The 13,491-nt window shown below is 36.9% G+C and overlaps 2 protein-coding genes across 5 annotated transcripts; one reads left to right on the top strand and one right to left on the bottom strand.

The window, feature by feature from the left end:
- Positions 1-637: 637 nt before the first annotated feature.
- On the bottom strand, positions 638-1,331 carry LOC135636031 (uncharacterized). Its single transcript, XM_065147560.1, has one exon. It carries the CDS (start codon positions 1,249-1,251, stop codon positions 817-819), a length of 435 nt encoding a protein of 144 aa, XP_065003632.1. The 5' UTR covers positions 1,252-1,331; the 3' UTR covers positions 638-816.
- A 1,145-nt stretch (positions 1,332-2,476) lies between these two features.
- LOC103981894 (uncharacterized) lies at positions 2,477-9,853 on the top strand. 4 transcript variants are annotated; one of them, XM_065149596.1, is made up of 4 exons: positions 2,477-3,477; positions 8,189-8,293; positions 8,377-8,481; positions 8,593-9,853. In XM_065149596.1, the coding sequence occupies exon 1, from the start codon at positions 2,542-2,544 to the stop codon at positions 3,403-3,405; it is 864 nt and encodes a 287-aa protein (XP_065005668.1). In that variant the 5' UTR covers positions 2,477-2,541; the 3' UTR covers positions 3,406-3,477; positions 8,189-8,293; positions 8,377-8,481; positions 8,593-9,853. The 4 variants fall into 4 exon arrangements, with proteins under 4 accessions (XP_065005668.1, XP_065005667.1, XP_065005670.1 ...); XM_065149595.1 differs by having other exon boundaries at positions 8,377-9,853; XM_065149598.1 differs by lacking the exons at positions 8,189-8,293; positions 8,377-8,481; positions 8,593-9,853 and adding an exon at positions 7,006-7,277.
- The last annotated feature ends 3,638 nt before the right edge of the window (positions 9,854-13,491 follow it).

Consider the following 13,491-nt stretch of genomic DNA (forward strand, 5'->3'; position numbering starts at 1 on the left):
GTCCCAGTCCTTACTGCCTTGGAATTTTGCTGTGGAACAACAACTGCATTTGTATACTAATTAAATACAGGTGTCAAATCCAAATCAAATGTTTGTACCACCAAAATACCATAGAATTTTGCTGCCGAACAACAATTGCTAGACTAATCAATTACATGTGTAAAACCCAAATCAAATGATTCTATTTCCAAAGAATGACATACAGTTTCTGCTGATCTCCGGAAGGTTAGTAAAGCATTGGTCCTCCATGCGGTGCATATCCATTCACTACCACCAAAACAACCAGCTTCCAGAGTCCATTCTAACACACAATAACCAATAGTAACAAAAAGTACCAAATCAATCCCCAAGCCAAGAAGTAAATCTTTAATGGATCTATATCTGAATGATCTCAATCTATAGAAGGTCCACTTAATACCAATCTTTTCCCAACAAAGATAGCACAGCTTTGCTTCTGTGTGAAGAAGTTTGTAAACCAATTTGGTAAACATTGTCTTGCAGTTTGCTTCCAAACAGAAGTTTAAATTGACATTTCTTACATCAGCGCTACCAGATAAAAATGTGCGAGTTAACGAAGATTATGGAGTAAGCTGATTAAAACCCTTTTCTTAGTTGATTAAGGAACGTCCACCCAAAGTGCAACAAGGATCTTTAATTAGAATCTATAGATATGATTTATCTATGAACAACTTTCTCAAGGCAAAAAAACCCCCAATTCCACATACTTAAAGCAAAAAATGACGAATCACACCATCCAATTGGTTCCTGCGTGGGAACTACTCCTATTCACATAGTGAGAGCACATCAGGATATAAATCAAAGGAGGGTGATCAGTATGATAAGGAGGAGAGCGGCGACGAAGGAGTACTTGACGGCCGCAAGGAGGATAGCAACGGAGATGACGAAGAGCTGGAAGAGGACCTGGACGCTGGCCCAAGTGAGGAGGCCGGTCAACGCGACGGCCGCAATGTTCTCGGGGTCAGGGGACAGGAGATCTCGCCACCGGAGGTTGAAAGCCGGCCGCTGGCGGTCCCTCCCCAGGTCCACTCCGCCGCCGCCGTCGTCGTCCTGCTTCAGCCCGTTTCTGCCCTCCGCTGCCACGCGGAAGAGGGCCCTCCGCGCCTTGGCATCCCCCTTTGGCCGTCGCTCGAGAAGGACACGAAGGGACGTCGGAGTGCTGTACACCGCAACGCGGACATGGCCGGGGATGGGAAGAAGGCGCGAGGGAAAGAGTGATGAAGCCGAAGCCATGCCGAGGCATCGACGGAGACGGAGTCGAGTGATGGATGTATAGGGCTTCCAACAACCTGACCATGTATGGGTGATGCAAAGGTGAGCTGAACATGGACCAGAATTTTGACCCCTCAAGCCATTTAGCTAATTGATTCGTTATCCTATTACTGGGTCAGACCACTATTTGACTCAATTTGTGATCGAAGGACACAAATCTTGTGCACCATTTAATGTGATTTCCAATTACATTTGCATGTTTGATTCTGATTTTTTTTAATAATCTATATAAACCTACCGTAAAAAATCGATCGAATATCAACTCAAATCTTTCTTATTATTTGTTCCAAATGTATTTACATTAATTAATAATTAGAATTAACGGAAACACAAATTACTTTTTCTCATCTAATAATTTTTGTTCTTTCACCTCCATCGGTAATTCCAGCTGTTAAGCGCCTCTCTCTCTCTCTCTTTTTGACTTCCTCTCCGCTCAACCTTTTATCTCCCTACCAAAACAGTTCTTTTATTCTCCTCACCTTTAGTCAAAACAGTTCTTCGTAGGGTCGTTATATTCGTTGGTATATTTTTTATTATAATTTATTATATTAACATAAATCACACCTTCATTATACATATCTTATATGATATATCCTTATCATACAATTACGTTGGACAAATTATTTCTCATATTATTAAATAATATATTTCTAATTGGACTAATGTAACTGTCTTTTAAATATTATAATGTATTATTATCTGATTTGAATAAAATTTTATGTGTTTATCTTTATTAAGATATCTTATTGATTAACATATTATTACATAAATGATTAGTCTCGGGTTTAAATGCACACTTCAGTATCCTTTTTTACTATAATAAATTATTTTTAATTTTTTTTAAAAAAAACACGTTTAATATGTTTAGTTTTATAAAAAAATAAATACAATATATATTTTATTTTAAAAAATACCATTCATTTTTTTAAAATAAAAAAGTAAGATTTATAAATGGCTTAACGTAAGTCAGCGGCTTAACAGAATTCAAATTTGGTGTTCGTTTGCGTCAACCTGGTTCCTTGTGACAGGAGTGAGCGGGTCTTCGAGAGTGCGCCCGAGTCGGTGCGTCGGTATATGACCTGCCGCGGTGGACACCAAGACCCACCGCGGTCTCCCCCCTCTCATCTAGAGTTTTTGTGGACGATGAGCCCTCCACGTGTGCGCGTGAGGAACTCGGAGTCGGGACTTTCCCGTCCCCGAACCCCGACCCCAACCCCAACCCCCAACATCCAACGAGCCCAGGAGACCGCGATGGCGAGCCGTAGCGGTGGCGTCGGTCGCGGCCGGGGTGGCCGAGGCAACCCACCCGGTCTCGGCGGTGGGATCGCCCCCAGGGAGTGCGAGTGCTGCCGGGCGGCGGCCGGCATCCCCTTCTGCCGCGTGGAGTGGTCTTTCCTCTGCGCCGGCTGTGCAGCCGGCGTCCATGGTCAGAGCTGGATCGTCGCCGTACCTCCTGGCCCGAACCCTGGCTCCAATCTCAATCCTGTTGCTCCCAGCGCTTACTCTTTGCCTTATGCTTGTCAGTACCCCTGCCCTAATTCTAACCCTAACCCTGGGCCTCCTCCGCCTCCCCTGCCTACCGCTGTCCCTCCTCCTAATCCGTATCCTAACGCTAATCCTAGCCCCGGAACCAATCTCAACCACGTGGTGCAGCTGTCGTCGGACGAAGACGTTGCGTCCGCCGGTGAGGACGGCGACGGTGGCAGCAGCCGGAAACGTCGGCGGGCGTCGGCGGAAGGAGAGAGTTCAGCGGAAGCCAGCATGATGAGGGACAAGGAGATGCGGAAGAACCGAAAGTCCCGGAAGGTTCATGCGGACATGAAGCCAAGGGTCGATGGGAAATCTGTCGATACAGCGGATTCTTCTGGGGCAGAAGGGGAGGCTGGTGCCAGGGGAGAAGGAGAGCCTGATAGCGGTGGGGATGAGGCGCGAGTGGACTCAAGTGAGGATGCGAGGACCGATGCTGTTGAGGAGTTGACCGATCTCGGTGAGCAGCTAAGACCAGTGGAGGCAGGTGAGATGGTAGCCACAAGTCCGAGCTTTGAGGTGGAGCAGTTCGATGAAGGAGTGGATTTGGGGCAGATTAATGCTGGTGAGGAAGTGGGACTATTGTGAATTTCATCATGAGCTTGGGCTTGTTCCTTAGATTTGGGTTGCTTGTTGGAGAAAAGATTTTTTCCCAGATAGGTAAGCCATAGCTTTCCCTTGTACCTCTATTCTTGAAATTAACAATAATTGCTGGTGCAAACTTTTAGGATCTGTTTGACCTTTCAGATGGTAGGATGGGATTTTGTACAGTGTTGTGCTTTGCTTAAATATGATCTCTTGCAAAGGTTTTTTTTTTCATTGCTTGTTTTAGTAGAGCAGGTTTGCACGCACAAGCAAGCTTTACTATAATCCTCCTCCTAGGGATGATGCTTGAAAGATGCATACCATTGGAGAGGTGAATGATAACTATTTTCAATCATGAGGAAGCCTCTCAGAAGAAGTTATATCTATGTATATTAACACACTGTTAAATTTCTTATTAATTGACGTTAATTTGCAGGTAAGATTAACCTACAATGGACCAAAGAATTTTGTTCAGGAACTGGAATTTCAACTTAGCTTGATTTTACCATTTAACTCTGCAGTCCTATTTTAGGAGTCGTATTTTATTTACAAATAATGATCCTGTTGGGTCAACAGCATGCTAGATTTCAAATGGATGGTTGATTCCATCCCATTTATTTGGTACTCTGTTTATAATGATGCTGAATCGATAACAATATCTTGAATGACTAATAGTTTATCTCATATTCTGACCCGGTAAATTTTTGATAGAATATGCTGTATCAAATTGATGCTTAAAATCATGAATGAAATAAATTATATTTCAATAATTATCTTATTTTGTAAACTTTTTGTTGTCATTAAATGCCTTTATTTTATAGTTGAACTGCACAGGAACAACTAATTCTTCAAAATTGAATAATTTGCTAAGAAATACATAGAACTAGAGTCTTTCAAGGCTTTTTTTTGCCAATTTTATTATAAGTAGCTTAAATAAAATGAACTAAGCAGTAACTTAAGTTGCTGCTGTCTCTCTGTTCTCCCAGCTGAACATTCTTTTTGGAAGTGCATCAATGTCTGACATCCATAAGAATTCCCAACTCTTGTTTGGAGTTGAGCAAGTCTTGTTTGGCACTGACAAGGATCCAGTCTCTGTCCTGAACGGAGTGATTGGGAACTCATAAGTTCTCTTTCTGCTATTGGCTGGACTTATAGTCTGCTTGGACAAAGGACTAGGTCATGCTGGACTTGAGTCTTAGACTTCTTGGACAAAGGACTTAGTCAGCTAGTCCAGAGGTCTAGATGGACCTGCTGCTGTAGGCTCAAATTTGAACAGACTGTCATTGTTGTTATTGTTGGACTTATTTGAGTGACATGATTGCTGTTGCTTTCGTGCAGGATATATTTGAGGCTAATAGCAGTTGTAGACACTTGATTGATTCAAATCAACTTATGAACTGATTAGTTTGATCACATGCACCATAATAGATGCCAATCCATATCTGATCCATTTATATTGAAATCGTTGGATTGGGTCAATATTGGTGACATTGGATTATAAATTCTATCAATATGACAATATCTACTTTCAAACTGATTAGATCAGGATGATTGACATGTGAGAAGAAGTGCAGTTAGAGAAGAGGAGAAATGAGAGAGAACTCCATTGCCCCCCCCCCCCCTCTCTCTCTCTCTCTAAGATTTTTAATGTTTTCTAGCTTTTAATTCACATCTTGAATGAAACAGAGGTCGCTTGATATAGAGAAATCAGATCCTAGTAATCCCTAGGGTTCAAACAGGGATTTCAGTGGGGTTTCCCTTGATATCCTAAGATGTCACCGATAATACTTTATTATCGTTACTTATAATTTAATGAAACCTAGATATTTGAGTCATCAGGATGAGCTTGGGATGTGGAAATCTCAGGGTTTAGGGTTTTTAAAATTGTAAGATTGTAAGATAAACATAAGTATGCATGAAATTGTTTAAAACTAAAATATGAAATTCCAGGTTGAGATTTATAACATAGTCAAGCAGAAAAAAGAGAAAATTTGGAACTAAATCCCTTGAAATCCTAGGATTCACCCAACACACCCTCCTACACCTTGACAGCTTAAAAGTTTCAGTTATGTGTCTGAAACTTGAGGTGTTGTTGGCCAGTCAGTTATTTGTGAATGCAACCTCGGTTCGGCGAGTGAATTCTTGTCCAAAGAAAATGTGCCAGTGAGTCCCTTGCTAAACAAAAAAGACGCTTAATTTTTGAAATTCTAGGTTGGATTTACAAAATGTGGCCAAACATAGGATGAGAGTTTCCATTGTAACTCAGATCCCCAATTGAAAATTTTGACGAAACCCAATAATTCCTAGTCCCCATACCAAATGTGGCCATAGGTTGTTCTTATTCCAATTCTTGATCTTTAAACTTTAGCTGATTGGAGAGGCACCCATTTTATTTCTTGTCTTACTTGCTGTTCCACACCCTTTTCTCTCTAAAACAGGCAACTTCTACCAATTCCCTTTTATCAATATTTGTGAATACAAAGCCTTTGGAAGATGCTGCTTCAAGGATAGAAGTATATAACATACAAAAGTGGAAATAAAAGTTGGAGGGTGTCAAAACGTGAAGGTATTACGAGAGTTGAGGTAGGATGCCCTCTTTAACTCGATTGATCTGTTATATCATGAGAAATAAGATATCTGGGGAAATCATCTGAGAATCAACAAATTGGTGATTTAAGGGAAAATCAAGATATCCATTTTTTTCGAAAATATGAAACTAGTGAAGGCGTGTTTTTTGTGAGCTTTATTTTCATGTTTTGGCCTTTTTTTTTTAACAATAGAGTTGCTCCTTTGTGACTTGGACGACTAAGAGTTGAGTCACAAAAAGAGCATCTCCATTGTAGTGATAAGGATGTGCATTGTGGGAGTTCATGCAACAAACTGTATGTTTCCATGAAGTTTTTTTTTGCATAAACTTGTTCCATAATCCTGTCATCTAAGTAACAATATTTATTGGCCATATAACAATTTTGACACATCAAATTATGTAATATGGACTCCCATGCTTAACATACTTTTGGTGGAGATATTAAATTCATGCATAGCTCTCTCCTATTTATTTCCTCTCTTCGTAATCTTGCTATATGCAAAACAGATGCCATTGATTGTGAATGCTTGAAGAATTTTTTAAATATGTTATAGTTTTATTGTTCTTCTAGCGCAACAAAGTTCCTACATCGGGTGTCTATTCACTGATGAGAAGCATTATGGCACTATCAGACAGGCAAGCTAAAGCAAATGCATATCAGCAATCAGCATGACATCCAAACTTGCATCAAATTTTTCTCTCCTCATTAAGAGGAAACATTTATGTTACTTTGTTCTTTTCAATTTCCTTTATAGATGAAAGTTATAAAACTTCAGTTTCCAAGGTTGTCTTACCTTTCCTTGAAGCAAAACCACACCATTGTATTGCAGCATCAAAGCCTTTTTGTAAACCATGTCTGAAGATATTTGTCTTTGGTTGTTGTAGTTTTATAAGTAAATTGTTCAGGGCTTGTTGTGATATGAGAATTTAATGATGTCCTTACTAGAAAATAAAAAGCAGCAGCTAGTATGCGGTTTCAATGTCCTTATATTGCTGTCTTTTTTCTGTTGTTACAGTGATTCTTTTGGTCATCATGATCAGTCGGTTGGCTTGTTAACGCTATTGAATATGTACATCGAACGTGTAGTAATGTATCACTAAGATTGCTGTCTGGTACTGTTGTTTTTGATCTGTCTGGTACTGTCTGGTAATGTAACGCTATTAAATTTTTTGTTTTTGATCTGTGTTGTTTTAGATTTATTGTGATTTGGAGAAACTTTCTTGAGTTAAATATTTTTGAGGAGTCAAGGCAGTTTCCCATTGTTTTCTGACACCTCACTTTTCTGGATGCTATGTTTATATATTAGTCTAGCCTTGATGGCACTTCTTTTCTTATTGTGGCATTCAAGTTTATGAAATTAGAAAATAAAAAGCAGCCAGTATGTGGTTTCAATGTTCCTTATGTTGCTACCTTCTTTTTGTTGTTACAGTAATTCTTTTGGTCATCATGATCAGTTGGCTGGCTTGTTTAACATTATTGAATACGTAATGTGCGGTAATGTATCACTAAGATTTCTGTTTCACCGGGATTGTCATGATGAATATAAATTTTTTGTTTTGATCTGTGTTGTTTTAGATTTATTGTGACTTGGAGAAACTTTCTTAGAGTTAAATATTTTTGAGGAGACAAGGCCGTTGCCCATTGTTCTCTGACACCTCACTTTTCTGGATGCTATGTTAATATATTAGTCTAGCCTTGATGGCACTTCTTTTACTTGTTACAGCATTCAAGTATAGGAAATAAAATGGTTGCCACTTAGTGACTGGCTGGTGTAGGTTTTACATGGGTATGATAGATATGGAATTCTGTTTGTAGTAGAAATAGCTTAGGCTCCAAGAGAACATCAAGCAAAGTTTGCCTAGTTTGCACCTTGACTGAGAAGATTGGCATCTGACTCAAAGCAACGGAAAGGATGGAGCTCAATGTAGCAACTAGACCACAATGAAGTCCATTCTATATATTTGGTTTTCTTTAACTAGCATATTTGATGGCTTGAAATTGAAGAGATTTAGATTCTATTCCATTGAATAAAGGTATGAGATAGCTTTAATACTTGATCAAATCATCTATGTTCTTTTCCTTTCTTGTGTGCTTGAAAATCTGCTACGGCAGCAATAAAGTTTGGAGTAATCATGTTTGTAGTGTGTTGGTTTACTAACCAAATTGAAGTTCTATCTGTTGCTTGGACTATTTCAAAGGTCTCTTGCTCTTGTTGCTGATCTTATGTGATGTGGAAATCATTAGCCCAAGTTTTGTCAACTCGGTGATCTTTTATTTTTCCTAAATGGCCATCATCTTCGCAGGTACTGATACTCTCATCGTTGCAACTCCCTTTGCTAATCCGACTTTGTATTTTCTGTTCTTGATCAGCTTGGATTATTTTTAGGTGTTGACAGTATGTCTACGCTGATGAAGGACAAATAGGGCTGCTTTCCTGCCATTCTTACCGAATAAATGGAACTGGCAACAAGGAGGAGAGCTCTCCTTGAAGGTCATGCTGCTTGATGCAATCTCCCTAATCTTCTATACTAATGCTGTAGACTATGGAGTACCCCTTTTCCTTTTATATCATTGAAAATCTCATGGAGGATGACTGCTGTAGGTGAGAATTGTGGAGGATTGAATTGTAAAGCGAAGCCATAGTCATTTTGACTTCCAAGCTGTGTTGAAAGATTTGGATCCATGACTGCCAACCAAGACCTTAAGGATGATGACAGTCTGTACATACAACAAGCTATATTAGGTGGATGACAGAATCCATCATGGCATGTCCTCATGTGATTAAGAGTGCTGGTGGCACAACACAACTCCCCTGAAGAGGGTAACTCAGTTCTTCCTTCACATGACTGGATTACCCCACAGGGCTGCAACAGGAACCAGAATGGTTCAGGCAAATCCATGATGTTACCTACTTTTCGAGTTTCCTTTCCAGTTTGGACACAATTCTTCTGAGTTTGATCAAGATCCACTCTTGAAGCATCAGATCAATGTTGTCACACTTATGACTCATTTGCCTTGGCAGATGATCAATCATAGGTTCTGTTCCATAATATTCTGTCAAATGTGCTATGATTATGATCTTGAATGCAAAGGGGAGTAACTTAGGCAATCACACAACATTAAGATCTTATAGCTAATACCATGTACAGGATGGCTACAGGATGTCATGCTTGCTGTATGTGGTATCATCACAGTCACCTGCTTCATGGTGCCATTTCTTGCCAGGTGCCATTGTTATGTGCACACGTATCTTATCAGGTACGGAGGTCACAGGAACTCCTTTTTCATTCTATTCTCTTTTATGTAGCATGGTCACCATTACATCATGACTAGTCAAGAAACAAAAGAAGATATTGGTAGACATAATTGGGAGAAGATAACAAAATTGATTTCTGACACATGGTTTAATCAACCATCCTATCTGTTATGCTATCATTTTAGTTTGGTGGGACCAATCTGCTTCTTATTAAAACAACTGTATCTAAGCTATGATTGGAGTTGTTTTCTTTAAGTTAGATTATTATAGTCCTTATCCATGCAGATTAAGCCCTCAGAGTTAAATTGTACTCTTCCCACAGTGGTTACATCATCTTGATTAATGGATTGAGGTGCAATAGTTGCATCAGCTGGTGGCATGCCAACTTCCTCTATGATTTTGAGTTTGGAGGGTAATCTGTCATCTTATCTTATCCATCTAAATCAACGGCCACCGGTAGAAACAATCACGAGATGGACGGTTCGGATGTGACTCACCGATATCTTGATGATGAGATATGGGCATCCTGGCAGTTGGTAATTTTGCTCAAACTTGGGATGGATGCATGTTTGTTTGAGAAGGCAACATTTCAAGCGCTTGTCCTCAATTCATCGTTCTCATCTTCCCATACTGCCCTTGGCTTGATGGATTTTATTATTATTTTATATATCTTTTTAATTTTGATCCCCATGAATTACGCAAAAGGTTGTACATAAAAAAGGTTTACTAAAAATAATAAAAATGTTTTTTGTTTAATTATATACTCATAGAATCAAAGAAATTGTATAGTCAATCTCAAATAGGTTTCGAATTTATATAACTTATATGGTTCATTTTTTTAGCATACTAAAAATTCAAGTTAATCGAATGTATTATATCGACATTAATTAAGGAGAAGAATATTTTTAAAAAAAAATATTTTGTTAGCAATCAAATTAGATCGACTCGATTATGATGCGGATCAATAATCAATTCCGACACTAGTGTAATGTAATGTAGTTAGTATGATTTTGAGTTCAGTAAAATTATTGAAAACTACATAAGGTGATGTCAAGAAGGAATAAAAAATAAGTTTCATAAATTATATTCGGTGTGAAGTCGAAAAAACCTCATACAACACCTCGGACATAGTTTCTTATTATTGTGTATTTGATAGAATACTTTGGGAACTAATAAAAAACTAGTAGTTAGAATAAGTGAAAATTGAAATTCCTAAATATGATGATGTTTTAAGAGGCAAATTGAGTTATCGTGAGAGAGCGAGGAGATGTAAGAGTTGAAAGAATGTACAATATTCACGGAGTAAAGAGTTATGACATAAAAAAGAATAGTTTCATGGTCTTGATTTCTACCGGTTGAAAAGGTGCGCAATGATTCTAATACATAATGTGACCGCATTCTATTGTAATCGTATAAAGTTCAAGAGATAGACATGTACTTGGGTTGTTAGATTTCTCACACAATCTGCTAACTCGTCAGCCAAATGAGTTGCATTCTTAAACACATACTTTGATTTTTCGAATGATATTTATTATCATTAAGGAATCCTCTAAACCTCTATCGAAGAGGAATATTGTTAAAGGGACATTAACTCCTATGGGATATACCTTATAGTCTTACCAACACTTAGGTCATAATTATAATAAAATAATCTTCTTAATTATAGTAAAGTTGTTGTACCCAACAAAATACATTCTCTAAAATTTGTTTGAAATGTTAAGCTTTCTTGACTTATTCCTTTAGATACATAGAACGAAGAATTAGCTTAGAGGTAAAGTTGTTGTACCCAAGTGGAATGTTCCTTTAGATACATAGTAGTATAGCAACGAAGAATTAGCTTAGAGGTAAAGTTGTTATACCCAAGTGAAATGTTCCTTTAGATACATAGTAACATAGTAACGAAGAATTAGCTTAGAGGTAAAGTTGTTGTACCCAAGCGAAACTTTTAGATGGAGTGAGAGGAGATCGAAAACAAAAAAAAGTGGAGTATAAGGAGGGTGAAAAAAGAAACGGAAATAAATGAAGTATATTTTATTTATAGTTGATTCAAGCAGTAAAAGAAATTAATTTCCAAAGGAAATATTGTCCAAACCGTGATTTGGGGAATACTTTTTGTTAAGGTGATTATTAACATGGCATACTTGTTATTTGGCGTACATGTACTAAAGGATAATTATATTCTTATCAAAATCATATCGTCACTTTGGTAGCTATTAGTTAAATAAAATTTAAAGATATAAGTTTCAAATAATATTTATTATTTTTTTATAAATCTAATTTATACAAAATTAACTTAATAATACTAAAATAATAATTATAATAATTATTAAATATTAATCAGCTAAAAAAATAGTATGATAACTATAATCATGATAAAACATAAATCATACTCTTATATAAAAAATAAATATTATTTTATAATTATTAAATATATAAATATCTAAGAATAATAATTAGAATTTAGGGATCATAAACAAAAATTTTACTAATATATCATATTAGAAAATTATATAATAAATTTATGATTTATATTTTTTTTAAAAAATTATAAAATATCTAAATAGTCAATAAATCATATTTTATCGAGTAAACCCATAATTGGACTATCCAAACCAGACCAAATTGATCGAGTCACCTTAGATTAAACCAATAGCCTACCCAAACAATTAAGCAAGTCAAAGTAAACAATTAAAATTGAATTTTGAGCTATCAAAATCTAATTGACCTAAAATAAAAATTAGGTAAAATCCAATTTGGCAAATTGGTCAACGATTGATTATGGTAAAAAAATCAGGATTTGAACCAAAATTAGATTTTGGTCAAGTCGAAATCAAAATCAAAATCCACTCAAGATCTAAAATCCCAAATTAGGTCAAAATATGATCAAAAATAGATTTTGACTAGGACAAAAGATCAAAATGGTTTGGATAGGGTCAACATTTGATTTTGGCTAAACTAGGTCAAAATTTCAAGGTGACTTCTGTATGGATTTCTTCTATAGTGCAAAGCCATGACCTTTTCATTGCTACATCCTTATTGAAGACGCAATATTGCTAGAAAATCACCAACTCCCATTTGTCATCTCACTACCCTAGCAACTATGGGCGATGCTGCTTGTGGCTTTAAATCGTGATGTCTAACATTGCACCATCACCTATATCCCATAGTCCTTAATCAAGTTATCGTCATGATGCCTTCGATAATCACCACCGTTAACAAGGTTATCGCACCCTTGAATCATCACACACAGCACCATAATTATTTATGCAATAGTTGCCCATGGTAGGGCCAATGACCTCCATCAATACTCTCAACAAGGTCATCACACTCCTACCATATCCCATAATAATAATCATTCCTCTGTCGCTACCCATGTAAGGGTTGTTGCCCCCTCATGCTCACGCACATAGTAAAAAAAAAAAAAAAAGCATATCAAATTCATTATTACAAATTAGGAAGAATGAATAGGGAATAAATTAAATTTGATGAGCCTTATTGAAAATAAAAATATTTTATATAATAATTTTAAATAAAATATGTGTACTCATGAAAATTTTCGAATTTGATTTCAACATTGATTAATTCTTTGCTGCTTCTTGCTTCCCCTTATGAATCTTAAATACATGTAAGTAGTGCTTGCCGATGGCTACTAATTGAGATGAAATATTAATATTATCTTATCATAGGGCAAAGGGTTAAGTCTATTTTTTTTTAAGTACAAGTAATTGTATTAAATATGAAGTTTGTACCAAATAATTTTGTCTACATAAGTCACAGACAAAGTTTAAAATCTGTTAGAGCAGTATAGAAGAGTACACCCATCTAGAAGAAAGGTGGAATGATCTCACTCTACTAAACTCATCTCGAAGAGTAGTCAAACAAAAATATAGTCATGACTACACAAGCTTTAGACTATAACTCCGATAAATAAATAAATAATAAAATACAATGGCTAGACATGCCTAGACCACTCATAAATACATCACATTATTGAAGCATAAAACCATGGAATACATACCGCTCTTCAACATCATTCCTGAGATCATTAACTAGTAAAAAAATTAAATCTGATAAAGATTCCTTTCTCTCTTCTTGTTAAGTGCTTCGTTATCGGATCTTGCTCCATGCATGTTCTTGGGTCACTAAGAATCTCTATCAAAAGTTGAGTATTATTTATTTACCAAAGTTGAGCTTAGGATCCACTTAGTGTTCTTTTGCTTGATTTGATTCCATGTAGATGTAATA

The sequence above is a fragment of the Musa acuminata genome, chromosome BXJ3-4, assembly GCF_036884655.1.
Source record: "Musa acuminata AAA Group cultivar baxijiao chromosome BXJ3-4, Cavendish_Baxijiao_AAA, whole genome shotgun sequence".
Lineage (NCBI taxonomy): Eukaryota > Viridiplantae > Streptophyta > Magnoliopsida > Zingiberales > Musaceae > Musa > Musa acuminata.

Excerpts from the sequence above, each read along its gene's own strand:
- LOC103981894 (XM_065149595.1), top strand. The coding sequence starts at position 2,542 with ATGGCGAGCCGTAGCGGTGGCGTCGGTCGCGGCCGGGGTGGCCGAGGC.
- LOC135636031 (XM_065147560.1), bottom strand. The coding sequence starts at position 1,251 with ATGGCTTCGGCTTCATCACTCTTTCCCTCGCGCCTTCTTCCCATCCCC.